Source organism: Myxocyprinus asiaticus, chromosome 14 (assembly GCF_019703515.2).
Source record: "Myxocyprinus asiaticus isolate MX2 ecotype Aquarium Trade chromosome 14, UBuf_Myxa_2, whole genome shotgun sequence".
Classification (NCBI taxonomy): Eukaryota; Metazoa; Chordata; class Actinopteri; order Cypriniformes; family Catostomidae; genus Myxocyprinus; species Myxocyprinus asiaticus.
The window spans coordinates 17,525,178-17,541,842 of record NC_059357.1 but is presented as its reverse complement, the minus strand read 5'-3'; the positions used below and the strand labels follow the sequence as shown (position 1 = coordinate 17,541,842).

General features: G+C 38.2%; 1 protein-coding gene across 4 annotated transcripts in view; it reads left to right on the top strand.

The window, feature by feature from the left end:
• The window catches only part of LOC127452042 (4-aminobutyrate aminotransferase, mitochondrial-like), a 63,645-nt gene that overhangs the window by 17,061 nt on the left and 29,919 nt on the right, over nucleotides 1-16,665 (top strand). For 3 of the 4 annotated variants that reach the window (XM_051717176.1, XM_051717179.1, XM_051717177.1), the window contains exons 2-4: nucleotides 2,494-2,628; nucleotides 12,339-12,436; nucleotides 14,044-14,073. In XM_051717176.1, coding sequence (XP_051573136.1) covers nucleotides 2,559-2,628; nucleotides 12,339-12,436; nucleotides 14,044-14,073 — 198 coding nt within the window. In that variant the 5' untranslated portion in view covers nucleotides 2,494-2,558. Of the gene's footprint in view, nucleotides 1-163; nucleotides 183-2,493; nucleotides 2,629-12,338; nucleotides 12,437-14,043; nucleotides 14,074-16,665 lie in introns of those variants that run through there. The other variant, XM_051717178.1, reaches the window with a different exon arrangement.

Here is a 16,665-nt window from a genome sequence, read left to right as displayed (position 1 = left end):
TGTGTGCTCAGGTCCCTGAACCATGTGCCTGTTGGGAAGGTTTTAGTGGTACTTGAAAGTCTCAACATTAGTCACTCGTCTGTTGCCCCTAGCTGTGTCCTCACAAGACTCTTTGTCCTCAGCCTGGGCATCCCAAGAATACGTGAAGATTCCGCAGTAAAAAAAAGATCATCAGAGAGCTGGTGAGTGTCTAAGCCATGTTGTAATTAACACCAATCAACTGTGCTTTAATTATCTGGTGTGAAGGCCAACTGTCAAGGCTACTGGAGTGGGACAGAATTCATGGGCATGGCTGAACCAGCAGCTGAGGGACAGGGGAACTGTCTGTGGTACTGAAGCCAGCTCCCAGATCTGAGTGTGAGATCTGAGTGAAGTGAAAGTGTAAAATAAAAGGACAGTTACTGAGATTAAGCGAGTGGTATTCGGCTGGTCATGTGATTCTAAAATGCCAGCCCCCACGTTTGGACCCTCTCCATGTAGAATAAAACAGTTTTTATAAGGTTACCGATATGACTGGAGTCTTCATTTTAATGTGAGTGCTCATGATTTCCTACACATATTGCAAAATTACTGAGGAAAAATTACTGCGTGCACCTTTAAATTTAAGAATTCTTGCACAACACACAGTCGTAGAAACAAGACTGTTTCTGCTACTGTACATTTAAGACTTCTATATGTACTGGTAAATGAGTACCAGCATAGTTCACATTGTGGGTTATTAGGGTGATCCAAGTTGTGGTAATGTTAGTCTCACTTAAACTGTCCAAGAACCACCCACTTAGACAGGAAGAGGCGTCTGACTGACATGTAAAGCAATCAGTCACTGTCGGTTTTGTAATTGCGTGCAGTTTAGGTATGGGTGTTAGCTGAGATATACCATACCATACCATACCATACCATAATTCAAGACCAGTTCTGGAAAAAAAATTTGGTAGGAAAAGAGCAAGTACCACATAAAAAAACAAAACAAATACAGACTGTTTCACAGTAAACAAAGTATTTTCACAACTAAGTAAATTTCACAACTAAAAAAACAAAGCAGAATATAAATTTATGCTCGTGGATATCCAATGTATTTGCTAGGATGTGCCTCAAACAAAACTCTGAATATTTTTAAATGGTTTGATGCCACTAACCTGGCAAATTATGGCAAATCTAATGATTATTTCATCCATAAAAGCACTTGTTGTATAGTGTGCAACAGTGCCCACCCTCTCTTTTTTTTTTTTTTTTTTTTTCATCTTGGTTTCGGAAGTATTTTTCCTATTCAGTTCTTCCATAGGGATTTTATAAAAAAAAAAAATCCTTCATAAGAGTCAAGTGGGCGCATTTAGACTAAGTCACCTTATGTGGGCCAAAATTATTTTTATTTTTTTAAACCTTGTTGTACCCACATAGAGCGCATGCACAGACCATGTTCTCCTGGAGCTAATAACGTCCTGAATCAACTTTATACTGCTTTAAAACCAATGTTGTGGTAAAACAGGAGCAAACACTCATTGCTCTTGGCTCTAAATAAGCCTCTTAACAAGCTGTAGTAAGCAATTTAAAATGAACATATCACAAAGTAAGGCCATAAAAAAAAAAAATTTATAATTTAATTTTTAATACAAATCTGCTTCTCAGTCAAAACTTGCTATCATCAAATCTATATTAATGCATTATATCTAATCAAAATATAGTGAAGAGTCCAGAACATAGGGGAAATGTACTTTTTTACCCTTAATATTTGTCCCTGTATCTGGATTAACCGCACATGGATGTGTAGTAATTATATATATATATATATATATATATATATATATATATATATATATATATATATATATATATATATATAGTTGTTAAAAGGTTTTTAGCATGTCACGGAGGGCTCCACAATGTCTAATTAGGCACAAAAAAATACAATGTATGATGCAGCAGTTTCCTTCATTATAAAAACTCATGCATACTGTATGTTCTGCTAAAAACAAAGAAACCTATTTTTTTCAGGCTACAGGAAGTGGTGTAATTCTGAAAATGTACTGTGATAAACCCTTTGGCCTTTGATTTCATGAAAAAATTATCGGAAAGAAATTATCCAGTTAGTAACCGGTTACGTTTTTGACTCATAACAAACGAAAGGTACTATGTTACCGTATTCACTTAAGTTCTGCAAAAAAATCAGCGTTTTCATTCCTTGAAACATTTTTAGTCCCTGATACCAAGTATTTACCAAACTGAAACCATGAACACAGAACTGTGAAATTTGAACTGTTACACCCCTACTACATATTAATACAGTTACAATCAGACTCTCATTTTAAACGAGCAAGAAAAATTCTACTTTCCATGATATTTCCTCTTTAACGTAAGATTGTGAATCTCAGTTTTTCTTAGACGTTCAAATGCAAAATGTATTAACCTCCAGTACCTCAAAGGACTCTGACCTTTTCATAATCTGTTTTTGCTCCCCCCGCAACTCACCATTTCTATTTCTTTGCCTTTCCTCAGGTAAAGTGAAAGACAGGTGCTGTGTGCTGTCTATCTCTCTCTTTCCCTCTGCCTGAGTGCTACACATGGCTTCCTCATTCCTGACCCGCCAGCTGGCTGTCTCCCTTCAGCAGAACCTGCGGCTCGCCACTCCAGGTAAAATACTACACAGAGAGATCTAGGACTATAATACCCCTCAGTCTTAAAGGAATTGTTCACCCTGAAATGTAAATGATGTCTTCATTTATTCACCCTGATGACATTCAGCTCTTTTTAAGGGTCACTGGAAGGGTGAGAACATTAAAATTCTCTATTTGCTGTCTGACAGGGAAGTTACAATGGATTTTGAAGTAACTCCCTAGCCCAATTTTTTTTTTCTTCTAACACAAAAAGGGAATTTTTGAGGAATATCCTGGCCACTTTTTTCCATGTAATAAAAGTGAATAAGGACTGGGTCTGTTAAGCTCCAAAATGACAAAAAAGCAACTTGTGCACTATGTTCCCTGCACTTTTAAAGTGATACGATAGCTTTGTACTTTATGAGGAACAGATTGGACTTTAAGTTGTTATTCATTGATAATGAGCTGTTAACCACTGCAACCAGTTCTTTTTTGTTATTAAAATTTTTTATTGATTCATAAATTAACACAAGAAATACAACAACATATATATAATGAATCAAAAACTTTTAACATTAAACCCCCACTATATCCCCTCCCCCTACCAAACTCTCAAACCACCCTGACTCCCCCACGAACACCCCTGTGGTCAATAGAATATAGACACACACACACAGAAAACTAAAACAACAACATAAAATAACATACAATAATCAAGTATAATAATAATAAAAAAAAACAAAAAAAATAAAATTAAAAAATAAATAAATAAAAAACTTTAAATTACTCCCTCCACCGCCCCACCTCGAGATTCCCTCAAAAATGCTAAATAATTGCCCCATTTCTTATTGTAAGTTTCCCTAACCCCATCCTAATACTCGACCCCTCCTCGAAGGCAGCCACCCTACCCATCTCCGTGCACCACTCCGGGAACGAGGGTGCTCCATCCGACTTCCAACTCCTCAAAATAACCTGTCTACCAATCATCACACCGGTCAAAATCCAGTCCTTCATGTGCTTATCTACCAAATCCATGACCTCCCTATCACCCAAAACACAGAGTCTGGGGCAGAACAAGACCTGAGTGCCCAACACATCACACACAAAGCTTTGCACCTTAAGCCAAAATTCTTGGATCTTAAGGCACCCCCAAAAAACATGGATGGTGTCTCCATCTTCAGTATGGCATCGCCAGCAGATGGGTGTGTCCTTAATACCAAGCCTATACAATCTAACAATAAAATCTATGTAAAATCTTAAATTGCATAAGGCAAACCCTTGCATCTCTAGATGCAGACTTTATGTTTTTTAGAATCCTTGCCCACACTCCCTCCTCCAATACCAAGTTTAAATCTTTCTCCCATAATCTTTTAAGAGAATTTAAAGCTCGGTCCCCCAGACTCTGAATTAACAAGGAGTAATACACTGATGCCTCATGACCCTTCCCAAAAGCAGCAATCACCACTTCCAGAGTATCTGCCGCTCTAGGGGGGTGTATGCTACTGCCAAAAACAGAGCAGAGCAGGTGGCGCAGCTGTAAATACTTTTAAAACTGAGATCTGGCAATCCCAAAATGTTGAACCAAATTTTCAAAAGATCTCAATACTCCACCCTCATATAGGTCACCAAGTGCATTAACCCCCCTCACAATCCAATCTGACCAACAGAAAAGGGACTTATTAATGCATAGTTTAGGGTTCTGCCATATGCTCGAGGCAACATTTAAATAAATATCAGAATTAAACACTCTGGACACTTTTGTCCATATCGAGTGTAAATGCAAAATAACGGGGTGCGACTTAACCTCTCCAGCTAGTTTAATCAAAAGGCTTGCAGTGGCGAGATAGGGGCAAGAACTTCCTTTTCAATACAAAACCAGGGAGGAGCTCTCTCAGGTGGAAGCGACCAATGAACCAAATGTCTAAGACTGAATACATAATAATAAAATAAAATCTTGGGTAGGCCTAACCCACATTTGTCAATCGGCCTATGTAATTTACTGAAATTTAACCTGGGACGCTTACCATTCCAAATGAAGGACTTCACTATGCTATCAAATTGCTTAAAATATGAGAGAGGGACATCTACAGGGAGAGATTGTAGCAGATAGTTAAATTTTGGAATGCAATTCATTTTAGTAACATTAACCTTCCCAATCATCGATAAGTGTAATGAAGCCCACCTGTCCACATCATTCGAAAACCTTTTTATTAAGGGATCAAAATTAACTCTGACTAAATCAGACAAATTTGCTGGGAATAAAATTCCCAAATACTTAATTCCCTGTTTGGGCCACATGAAGGCGCCCGGCTGGAAAGCCGTTACTGGACAGTATGCTGTCAAAGTCAAAGCTTCAGATTTAGACCAATTGACTCTGTATCCTGAGAATTTGGAAAAGGAGTTAATAATTTTGTGTAGGCAAGGCATGGATCTAGTGGGGACGGAGACGAATAATAAAATATCATCTGCGTAAAGCAGAAGCTTATCCGCTACACCTCCCGCCGTCACCCCTGGAAAATCATCCTCCTTTCTTATCGCGGCTGCTAATGTTTCCAGGGCAAGACAGAACAATAATGGGGAAAGAGGGCAACCCTGCCGGGTGCCCCTATCCAGAGTAAAATAATCTGAAATTAACCCATTTGTTTGTACCGCTGCTACAGGGTGTCTATAAAGTAACTTAATCCAACCAATAAATGTATTCCCGAACCCATACCTTTCCAAAATCTTGAAAAGATAATCCCATTCTACCATATCAAACGCCTTTTCGGCGTCAAGAGAGATGGCAGCAACCGGAGATTGTTCATTTGCTACTGACCACATGATATTGATGAAACGCCTAATATTATCAGAAGAACTACAGCCTTGAATAAACCCCACCTGATCTATATGTATAAGAGATGTCATAACTTTACTTAATCGATTAGCCAGAATTTTAGACAAAATTTTTACATCCAACTGGATCAGCGAAATTGGGCGGTAACTTTTACACTCGCTTGGATCTTTATCCTTTTTTAGAATCAGACTGATCTGGGCTTGTGTCATGGATGGCGGAAGCTTTCCATTCTTTAATGAATCAGTATAAACTTCTAACAAAAGTGGCGCCAGTTCTGTAGCATAAGATTTGAAAAACTCAGCGGCAAAGCCATCAGGCCCTGGAGCCTTGCCTGTAGGCAGGGACTTAATTACCTCATCAAGCTCCTCCAAGATTATCTCAGAATCAAGAGAGTTTTTTTTGCTCATTCGTCAGTTTAGGGAGATCTAATGATTCCACAAAGTTCCTAATATCTCCATCAGTAGACGAAGACGTGGACCTATAGAGATCAAGATAGAACTCTTTAAAAGCATTATTAATATTAATAGCCGAGGTAAATATTTCACCACAAGCAGATTTCACTGAGGGATTGATGGAAAAAGACTCTCTCTGCTTTATATATCTAGCCAAAAGTTTTGCTGCTTTATCACCTGACTCAAAGTATGACTGTCTTGCCCTGAATAACCAAAACTCCACTTTCTGTGACAGAATAGTATTATATCTATATTTCAAACGAGTCAATTCTCTGAGGCCATCACATGACATACGGCGCTTCAGCTCTGCCTCTGCACTTTTAATATTTCTTTCCAACTCCACAAGTTCTTGTGCTTTGGATTTTTTGATGAATGAGGCATACTGTATGATCTGACCCCTAAGAACCGCCTTAAGTGCCTCCCAAGCCACGCCCACAGAGGATACCGAGGACCAGTTGGTCTCCATATAAACACTGATTTCAGTCTTTAACATTTGTTGGAAATCAGGATTTTGCAAAAGGGACACATTAAGGCGCCAACTATAAGATTTATTTTTCTCTATATGTGGCATCACCTCTAAACTCACCAGGGCATGATCTGAGACTAAGATATTTCCAATTGAGCAATCAACAACAGATGAAATAAGGGATTTGGATATTTAAAAAAAATCTATTCTAGAATAAATCTTGTGGACTGATGAAAAAAATGTATAGTCCCTACCAGATGGGTTCAAAAGTCTCCAAATGTCTGTAAGACCAAGATTTTTACACATCCTGTGAAGCATCAATGTTGCTCTAGGGGATTTGCACACTTTTGCTTCACTGTGATCAAGCACTGAGTCCATCAAAAGATTAAAGTCTCCTCCCAATATTATATCATGAGGGGTGCCAACGGTTTGCAACATCCCTTCAAGATCTATAAAAAAGCCATGATCATCAGCGTTAGGTGCGTAAATATTAGCCAAAATCAACCTTTGCTCTTGAATTTCAGCTAAAACAATAATTACTCTTCCTAATTTATCTTTGCTCTGTTTGAGACATTTGAATTGTAGATGTTTATTTACCAATATAATGACTCCCTTGCTCTTACTTGAGCCAACACTAAAGAAAACATGTCCACCCCATATCTTCCCAAATTTTTCAGCTTCCTGCGGGGAGAGATGTGTTTCTTGAAGAAACACTATATCATATTTCTTACGTTTAAGAAAAGTAATAACCTTCCTTCTTTTTATGGGGTGCCCCAACCCATTCACATTCCATGTGGAGAGAGATAGTACACTCATATTAACATTTGACATTTTGATATAGTAAAAAAAATAAATTGTGTGTCAAAAACAAAATTATATAGACCACATTCCCCAATAGTGAAACAATCAACCCCCGAACAAAACAAACAGAAAAAAGAAAAACATGCGCATTAACCCCGCGCATGACAGCGCCAACCGGCGACAATCCCTCTAAACTCAAAAGGTCCATGAACGCCCACGAGTCCCCACGACAATTTTGCCATCGGATTGCTCTGCTTTTTGAGGCAAAATTACACAACAGAAAATACTTTGTAAAATAAACCCAGTCAATAGGAAGAATGAACACTAAGAACATGTAGATTCATTCACAGAACTGTTTTAAAGGTGTGATCTTCCACAAGACAAATTCCAGCTGATATAAAACCGTTCATATTCCTCGGACAGACAAACGAATGTTCAGTGAGCTGGCTGTTATGAGTTCAGCGGATGACGTAATCATTCCAATGTCCCATAAAAATAAAAAAAACTCAACAAAACAAACTACAGCCAGCAGGAGGAATAAGCACAAAGAACGAACAGATTAATCCACAGCTGTTCCAAGGAGTGTTATTCAATAGAACAAGCTCCAGCCGCTAGGCGGAACCAATACAAAAATAAACAATACCGGCATCCCGTTTCCCCGGATGGTCGAGTCAATTCACTCGGAGGCTGCATAAAAGTATATACCATGATTTACATAATCCGTCGGCTTCATAAAAAACATCCTTTGTGTGAGCAGCATGTAGATATTTTGCGGTCATCCGTAGTGTCCACTCTCAATCTGTCCGGGAACTTCAATGCAAAAGTAATCTTTTATCAATGCAAAAGTTTCTTTAAGGAAAAGTGTTATTCACAAAACAAGCTCCAGCCGCTCTGCGGAGCCAACGCAAAAAATCCAAAATGTCGCCCAGCATCCTCAAGAGTTAGTACAGCGTGTCAGGCCCACATGAGAACCATCCAATGGTTTACTCAGTCATTGATTCTATAAAAGACATTGTCAGATTTGGACATGTGAATACTTTGCGACCGACCTTCGTTTCTATTCTCAGTTTTGCAGGAAACATCAGAACAAACAAGATGTTTTTCTGATGTAAGAGTTTCTTACATTCCTTGAACCGATCGCGTTTCTCTCTTGTTGAGTCCGGGAACAAGAAAATATTATGGTTCTTCCAAGAAAGCTTCCCTTTGCTCCTCACCTGGCGCAACACAAGATCTTTATTGGATGATCTCAGAAATCTGGCCAGAATCGATCTGGGCCTGTCTCCCTCAGCAGATCTGTGAGACGGGACTCTGTGAGCTCGCTCAATTTCCAGCTTGTGGCCTGTTATGTCGAGCAGACTCGGGAAAAACTCGTCTAGGAATTTCACCATATCTCTGCCCTCCTCAAGCTCAGGAATTCCAACAATTCGAACGTTATTCCTGCGGCTTCTATTTTCAAGATCTTCAAGCTTTTCAAGGAGATGTTCTTGATCAACTTTGGTCGCGGGTGGATTAGCGGTTAATTCCCTCTCCGAAGATTCCAGAAAATCGATTCGTTTTTCAACATCAGTCACTCTTGTACCTAACTCGGAGAATTGTATTTCCATCGCCGTGATCGATCGACGTATTACAGCGAGATCCTCCAAGTCAGCAAGAATCTTCGTCAACATCACCGACATGTTGGACAACTGACGCTGGATCTCCTCTCTCGCCGCGCCATCCAAATCGAGTCCCCAGTCTGTAGGCCTGTCGGGGCTTTCATCCTGAACACATAAGTGTCTTTTAATGTCTCCCGAGCCCGAGGATTTTGACTTCTTTGCCATGTTTTGCAACAAAGGGCAAATGTGTAACTGGGTGTAACAAATGTCACCAGATTATAATATGAAAGTAATCGAAAATTCAGCAAAGTGCGCAGAGCTCGTCGCTCGCATGTCTGCTCCTTGCATGGTGTCCAGCCTCCCCTGCAACCAGTTCTTTGAGTAGGTACACACATTTCCACCATTGGGCCAAATAAGGGCATGCCAGGGCCAGTTGCGTTCTCACTGTCATTTCCGGGGCTTTATCGTGCCTCCTCTGAGCTTCCTCAGGGCCAACGGCCAAGCGCCCTGACCCGCCGATTACCCCTGGGCCAAAGAAGTCCAACTGAGGATTGAGATGGGGTCAAAAGCGGAGTATCGCTGAATAAGCACAGAGGTTTCAGCAGCAATATTCTCCTTTCCCAATCTTTCATTTCTTGCTACCATATCACCTCAACAGATCAACGGAGAATGGAGAATCGTCAGTACTGGTCAGAAGATGAAATCAGGGTTCCTCTGAATATTTGGGCTGATGAAAATGTGCAACGTTAGATCGAAGGCTTCTGCCGAAATGAATATTGTTGCTGAACTTGCCAAGTTGTTTATCCAGCACACAATTGGGAAGAAAAAAACCTCAATGTGGGCACAGTACAAATCCTTGTTCTTTGGGAGGGTTTGCTAGTCTCCAGAATCTGATACTTCAGCTTGAGTTTCCCTCTTGCTTGTGAAATGGGCAGGGTGTGTGACGTTGGCACCAGAGCGGCATATTAAGGGTGGGTTTTAGGGCAATGCTGCCGGGCTATTGGCCCGATGGTGGGAATGCAGATTGATTTTGGTCTTGTGGCTCGAGGTCCAAGGGTTTTGGCCCAAGATGACTAGTTATTGGCCCTGGCCCACTCTAGCACGATAGTGGAAAAGCAGCTAGTGAGTTGAAGAGAACCGGAACAGTCTGATTTGTGAATTGGATCAGCCAATTCATAGAAATGATTAAACCCAAAACAACAATTTGTTCACTGATTGGGCATCGCTACTTCTCCAATGAACATGCCAAGGAGAGCTAGAGTGAATTTTTTTGTTCAGTGAATAACGAGTTTAATATTGGTCTGTTTTTCATATAAAACTATTGTATGCCTTGCAAAGGCTTGGAATGTAGCACATATGAACCACATTTATGCTAAATTTATGGTAAATTTTTCTGCAGCTTGACAGCTTCAGTCCTCATGCACTTTTATTATGACAAAGAGTGGCCAGGATATTCTTCAAAAAAAAACTTTTTGTGTTCCATTGAAGAAAGTTGGGTTAGGAATGACATGAAGGTGCATAGATGATGACATTTTATTTTTGTGTAAACTATACATTGAAAAGAATGTAATTTCCTGTCAAACAGAGGACAGAGACAATTTTAATGTTCTCAACCTTCCAGTGACCCTCAAAAAGAGTTGTAGATGTCATAGAGTTTTTTTTTTTTTTTCAAAGTGATGCAATTCCATGCAGTTTAGGAAGGGAAGCACTTCTTATTGAATGATAATGATTTTATGTATAGAGCCGAGTGTTCAGAGGGGCACAATTCAAAGGTCACTTAAACATGTAAATGAGTTACTGGTATCTGGTTCTGTCTGGTTGTGGCTTGAATTGTGCATTTGTTGAAAAGTCAGAATGTGTGGCCAGCCAGTCTGCTTCATTTATCAGTAGCTCAGTAATGTGACAATGTTCCCTGTTTGTAACCCTGTGTAGCCTCTTAACAGCCTACTATTACAACATGGTTTAAAGGTATATCATGGCTGGTTAGAGGTATTTGTTGACTGCTGTTGAAATATACACAATGTTTTGTTTTTTTTTCTTATACCCTTTAAGCTCTGAGGGTGTTTTTAAAGATTTCCTGTTTCAGTGGCATACCCAAAATTAAAGTTATATAACTCAACAAAAAAGTAAAGTGTTTGGTATCATTGTAAAAAAAACTTTTTCACATTTTTTTAATGATATAGATTATGATAAATTCTGAGACTCTCAGCCTAAGAAACTGCTGAAATATCACAAAAAACTTGTGCCAAACATTTTTCTTTTTTTTTCTGATTTGACATTATATATCTCTGGTTGTAAATAGGGTGGCTCTGAAAAAACTGCTTTTTGATCCCAATCATGTCAACTGTAACTGTAGAAATTTTGTGTTGATATGACAAAGCAATCAAAATGTATAGCATTACAAAATTCAATTCATCCTAGAGTCTAAAAACATCTCCAAGTGTCTAAAAGCCTCTCCAAACAAATAAAACATAATAATTGTACATAATAACTAATTACACATGCAAACACAATGACTAAAGGTTTGCATAGCATGCAGACATGATTTCAGTAATAAGATTTCACAGAATGAGTGCCATTTGACTCGATGATTCTGCATCGAGTCTGTGCTATTTACATGGTGACATCTCCTGGTCCAATCACATGTCTCTCTGCCCAAATATAGATGATTTTTGTTCCGATCTGCACCCAATCCGATTGGCTTAGCGTTTCTTGACAGTACATCATTTTCAGTGATGTCATCTGATCCAGGAAAGCTAACGTGTTTTCAGCCAGATTGCAAGATGCCAGAAAGCCAGATGCTGTGTGCACATTGTGCTTTGTGTGGATTATCTAATGATCTATGCATTCGATTACCTTTTGTATGGGCTCATTTGAAAGATAATCACCTCCTCTAAGTAATGGTATGTGAAATTTTGTGTGCTGTTTATATTTTTTAAAGTTATAAGTGAAAGTGTGGCATATAAGTAACACCTGTTCACATGAAACATGTATGTCAAAGACATATACTTAGCTATGTTTTGCAATAATTGTGTGGTTGTATTATAGTAAACTGGTTGTATTCTACTCTTTGAGAGCTTTCCAACAACATATGGCACATGGCTATTTGATGAGTTTGATGTACAATAATATGTGCAGTGCAAATGTTTTTATAAATTATCAAAACGAAACTTCTGATTTGTCTTTAAATTTCAAAGCTTTTGTTCAGTTTTGGTCATAACACCTACATGCATTTTAAAGTAGAGTTCTGAGCTTTCTAATAATACCTATTTTGTGTTGGTCAAGACTTTTTTTCTCACGGGCCCGCCGGTGGGTCCCATCCGAGCTTAAAGGTTTAACAAATCTTAGCATTGTGGAAATTGGCAGCGTAAAACAGGTCTTATTTAAAACGACCAAGTAATATACTGTTTATAATATGCTTGACGCAAGGAGAAAAATTGTTGAATGTTTAAGCTACTGTATATCATGGCTGGTTAGAGGTGCCTGTATTTTGTTAGCTTATTTTCAAATGTGAAAAACTGCAGAAATTTAAGTCTTTCACAGGTCAAATTGTTAATTTCTTGTCTATATATGTGCTTTTATTCTGTTTTGTTTTATTAGGTTGTCGATATGTCAGCAAAACTGCCACAAAGACTGTGTCAGAGTTTGAATATGACGCCCCTTCCATGAAGACTCCCGTGCCAGGTCCAAAGTCCCAGGTTCAGTATTTTACTCTTACCATCAGATTTATCATCAGATTTTTTTTTTCTGATAAACGTAGATCTGGAGTGAAATGGCCTCTTTTTTTTTTTTAAAAGAGGATTGAAACTGTCAAACCTCGTGTTTTACATTATTGGTATTAGGCAGGTATTGGTATTACTTCAGGCAGACTTTACAAATTCTGTGTCCATGGCTACAGTGGATTTGACTGAAAAATCTTTTGAAACATTCAATTTTCAATATTTTTCAGTCAGGTTTTAAAACTTTGCATAGTACAGAGTCTGCTCGCTTAAAAGTCTATAATGATATTTTAATGACTACAGACTCTGGTAGCACTATGGCTTTGGTTCTCTTAGACCTCAGCTCTGCGTTCGATTTTGTGGATCATAATATTCTTATTTGTCATTTAGAGCATTTCGTTGGAATTAGGGGTACAGTTCTGAAATGGTTCCAGTCTTACCTGTCAAATAGTAGGTTTTCTGTTGTTATTGGCAAACACACATCCTCCGTAGCACACCTAACTTGTGGCGTGCCCCAAGGTTCGATTCTTGCGCCTGTCTTATTCTCGCTATATATGTTATCCATGGGCTCTATACTTAGCTCTATAAATTCGGTGTGTCATATCATTGCTACGCTCATGACACCCAAATCTACATACCCTTGAAGTGTGATGACAATACTGCTCTCGAACAACTTGTAGCATGTTTACATGAATTAAAATTATGGTTTACTTGTGAACTTAAATTCTAAACTTAAATGAAGACAAAACTGAAATTATTTTGTTTGGACCAAATGAGAAAAATTATTGGAACATTCTCAATTTGGGTAATCTTGCTCCCTACTTGTCTTCCTGCGTTAAGGATTTAGGCATCTATTTCGATTGCAGCCTCAAGTTTGATAAGCAAATTAATGCTGTCGTCAGATCGAGCTTCTTTCACTTGCGGCGATTAGCGAAAATTAAACCCTTCCTTTGCAGGAAGAGCTTATTGATTGATATTCATGCTTTCATCTCGTGCCTCGTCTACTGCAATTCTTTGTACTTTGGTTTGCCCCATTCTTCCAGTTCTCGTCTCCAAATGGTTCAAAACGTGGCTGCTTGACTTCTGACAGGCAGCCATAAACGTGATCATATCACCCCCATTCTGTGCTCTCTGCATTAGTTGCCAGTCAGATATTGTATTGATTTTAATATGTTAATAATTTAGCTCCACAATATCTCGCAGACTTACTATGCACACACAATTCTTTCAGATCCCTCAGATCAGATAATAGCCGGCTGCTATATGTCCCTAGATCCAGGTTGCAGCGCAGAGGGGACCGAGCGTTTGCTGTGGCAGGCCCTAAGCTTTGGAACAGTTTGCCTGTCAATTAGAGCTGCTTCCATATTGTCGGTTTTTAAATCTCTGCTCAAAACTCATCTCTTTTCCCTTGCTTTTAATGTTCTGTAATTGTTAGGATTTATTTATAAAAAAAAAATATAAAAAAAAAATTCTTGTTCAGCACTTTGGTCAACCAAGGTTGTTTTTAAATGTGCTTTAAAAATAAACTTGACTTGAAAACTCAGCCGAGCAGAATGACTAATAAAATTGTTTTTCTCATTTAACAGGAGCTGACAAGACAACTTGGAGAGATTCAAGTAAGATAAACAGGGAATTAACTTTGGCCTCCTCTCAATCACCCATGCATTGCTCTGTTTACTATACCTGAAAAGTCAGAGAACAGATAGCTGTACCTTAATTATGTCATGTAATCGAAGGTCTTGAAAAACTGTACTGTTTCTCAGATGGTTAATTAGCAACCCGTGTTTTGTTTCCATAATGATTTTAAAATGATAATGAGTCAATTTTACTCAGAAATCAATGACAGTCAAAGCTAATTACTATATAGGAGACAACGTGAAGCAATAAAACCTATTTTTGTTGGTTGTTTGATTTCTGTTTCAGCAAAATCTCATTGATCCAAAATCACATTTCACATAACTGTATAATATAAAACATCAAGCATGTTATGTTTGGCTGTGATTGTATCGCACAGCATTTTCACTTTCACTGTGGACGAATAAATAACTTGCTGAAAACTTCTCACTTTACATCTGGTTAGGACACAGTTCAAGAGAGTTTAGTGATGTCAGCCGAAAAGGAGTCATTTCAGAGGCGGGACAAAGATCATTTACTGTATATATGGAAGTCTTAAATGTACAGTAGCAAAAATGGCTTGTTTAATTCTAAGTGCCAGAAAGAGGGTGAAATATGTAAAAAATAAATTATGACTAATTTTGGTGCAATAAACCTTGACTAACATTAAAAGTGAACTTCAGGGGAGAAAAAAGTAAAACTCTACAAAAGTGAAGAATATGACCCCTTTAATACATTAAACTATCAATTGTATAACTGTCAAAAATGTTATGAGTTACACTGTGATCACTACAAAATGTTTGTAAGGATGTAATCATTAAATTGTTGCAATCGCTAACTCATTAAATGTAAGGCATTACATTTTGATTACGAAGACAAACATTTATTTGGAATAATGTCCACCAATGAACTGTGCACAGTAACTCCAATAACGTGCATTATGAAAGTAAGTTGGGTCAATGTTGACTTTAAAACCAGAAAGTCTAAAGTGTGACTGCCCTAGATCAACAGCGCCACTTCTAATGCGACGTTCAGCCATATTTCAGCCTGCCTGGATGTCTTCAGTTTATTGAGTGATGAACGCATTTCAAGTAGTAATTTATCTGCTGTCTGGAATCTGCCATCTTGAGAGAGGTCGCAGTAATTCACTGGCTGTTTGACTTTGAATGAGCTCATAGATTGGAGCTGACAGGCGTCGATAAAGCTGATATCATGGATTTGCTTCGCTACGGCTTCTGTGCGTGTGACGCCTGGCCACTGTCTGTCTCCGCCACATGAGAGCAGGCATAAGACAAGTCAAAATCTATTCTTCAGACTGTCTAAAAATAGTTGCTGCTTCAGGTTCAAAGAGTACCATGGGGAAAAAAGCATGTTTCATTAAGTTTGCTTACAAACATTTTATAGTGATCACATTGTAGCTCACAACATCTTTTAATTATTCCGTTTTATAGTAGAGATTTTAACATACTAAAGGAGTCATAGGGTCTGTTTCAAAACCTAGTGAGCTGCCTCGCTGTCACTGTCCCCTTTAATGTCACTTGAAGCAAAGGCTTGAAAATATCTTTATAATATAGTCTGCATAGTTAGGTTGTAGTACATCGTTTTTCAGTAGCTGATCACATAGGACACATTCTGCTTGATTGCATTCTGTTTCCCCTTCTAAAATTGTTGTTTTTCAGTCTCTGTTTTGTCAGCGCAATGAGCACAAATTTCAAGACATTGTGTAATGTTAAAAAGTATTTAATGGAATAGTTCAAACCTGTAAGACTTTTTTCTTCTGTGAAGTTTTAAAGAGAAATTTTGAAGAATGTCTTTGCTCCTCTTTTCAATAGAAATTGTGGATAGTGACTCCACTTTTAACCAATTCCAAGTCTTCGGAAGGCATACGATAGGTGTGGTAAGAAACAACCCAAAATTTAAAGGTAGATGCTATTTGCACCCTGGTGCAAATAGTGGCAAATATTATTTTTACCCCAACCCTGGTACAAAAAATGGTAGATGCTGTTTGCACCCCAGTGCAAATAGTGGCAGATATTATTTGCACTGCTAATTAAGCAGTATAGGGGCATCAATGCAGCGTGTATATTGTGTTTATTTAAACACCAACCCCTAAACCAGACCCTTACCTTCCTTTACAAAAATTAACCATGGTTTTACTACAATAATCATAGTATCACCATGGTATTTTGTAGTAAAATCATAGTAACTACTAATTGTTAATGTTTACTGTATTAACACTATATTACTGTAGGAACACCATTGTTAATTTGCATCAAATCTATGGATTCTGCCAAAAAATTTTTATTACTCTAGTGAATAAATCGTGAATTTATACAATAATATCTATTGTAATATTTACAATATTACTCTAGTGAATCTACCTTTTATAATTTTATGTATTATTATGAGTAGTATTAAATAAAATATTAAGATGGGAGACAGGAAACAGGATGGGAAAAAGAGTGTGACACATGCAGAATCAAACCTGGGTCACAATCTCAACGGCGTTACACCCCTCGCCACTGAAGTGACTCTTGCAATGCAGTTTGTCGTAAATTTCTTTGTTTCCACTATTGAGGTGCAAATATTTTCAG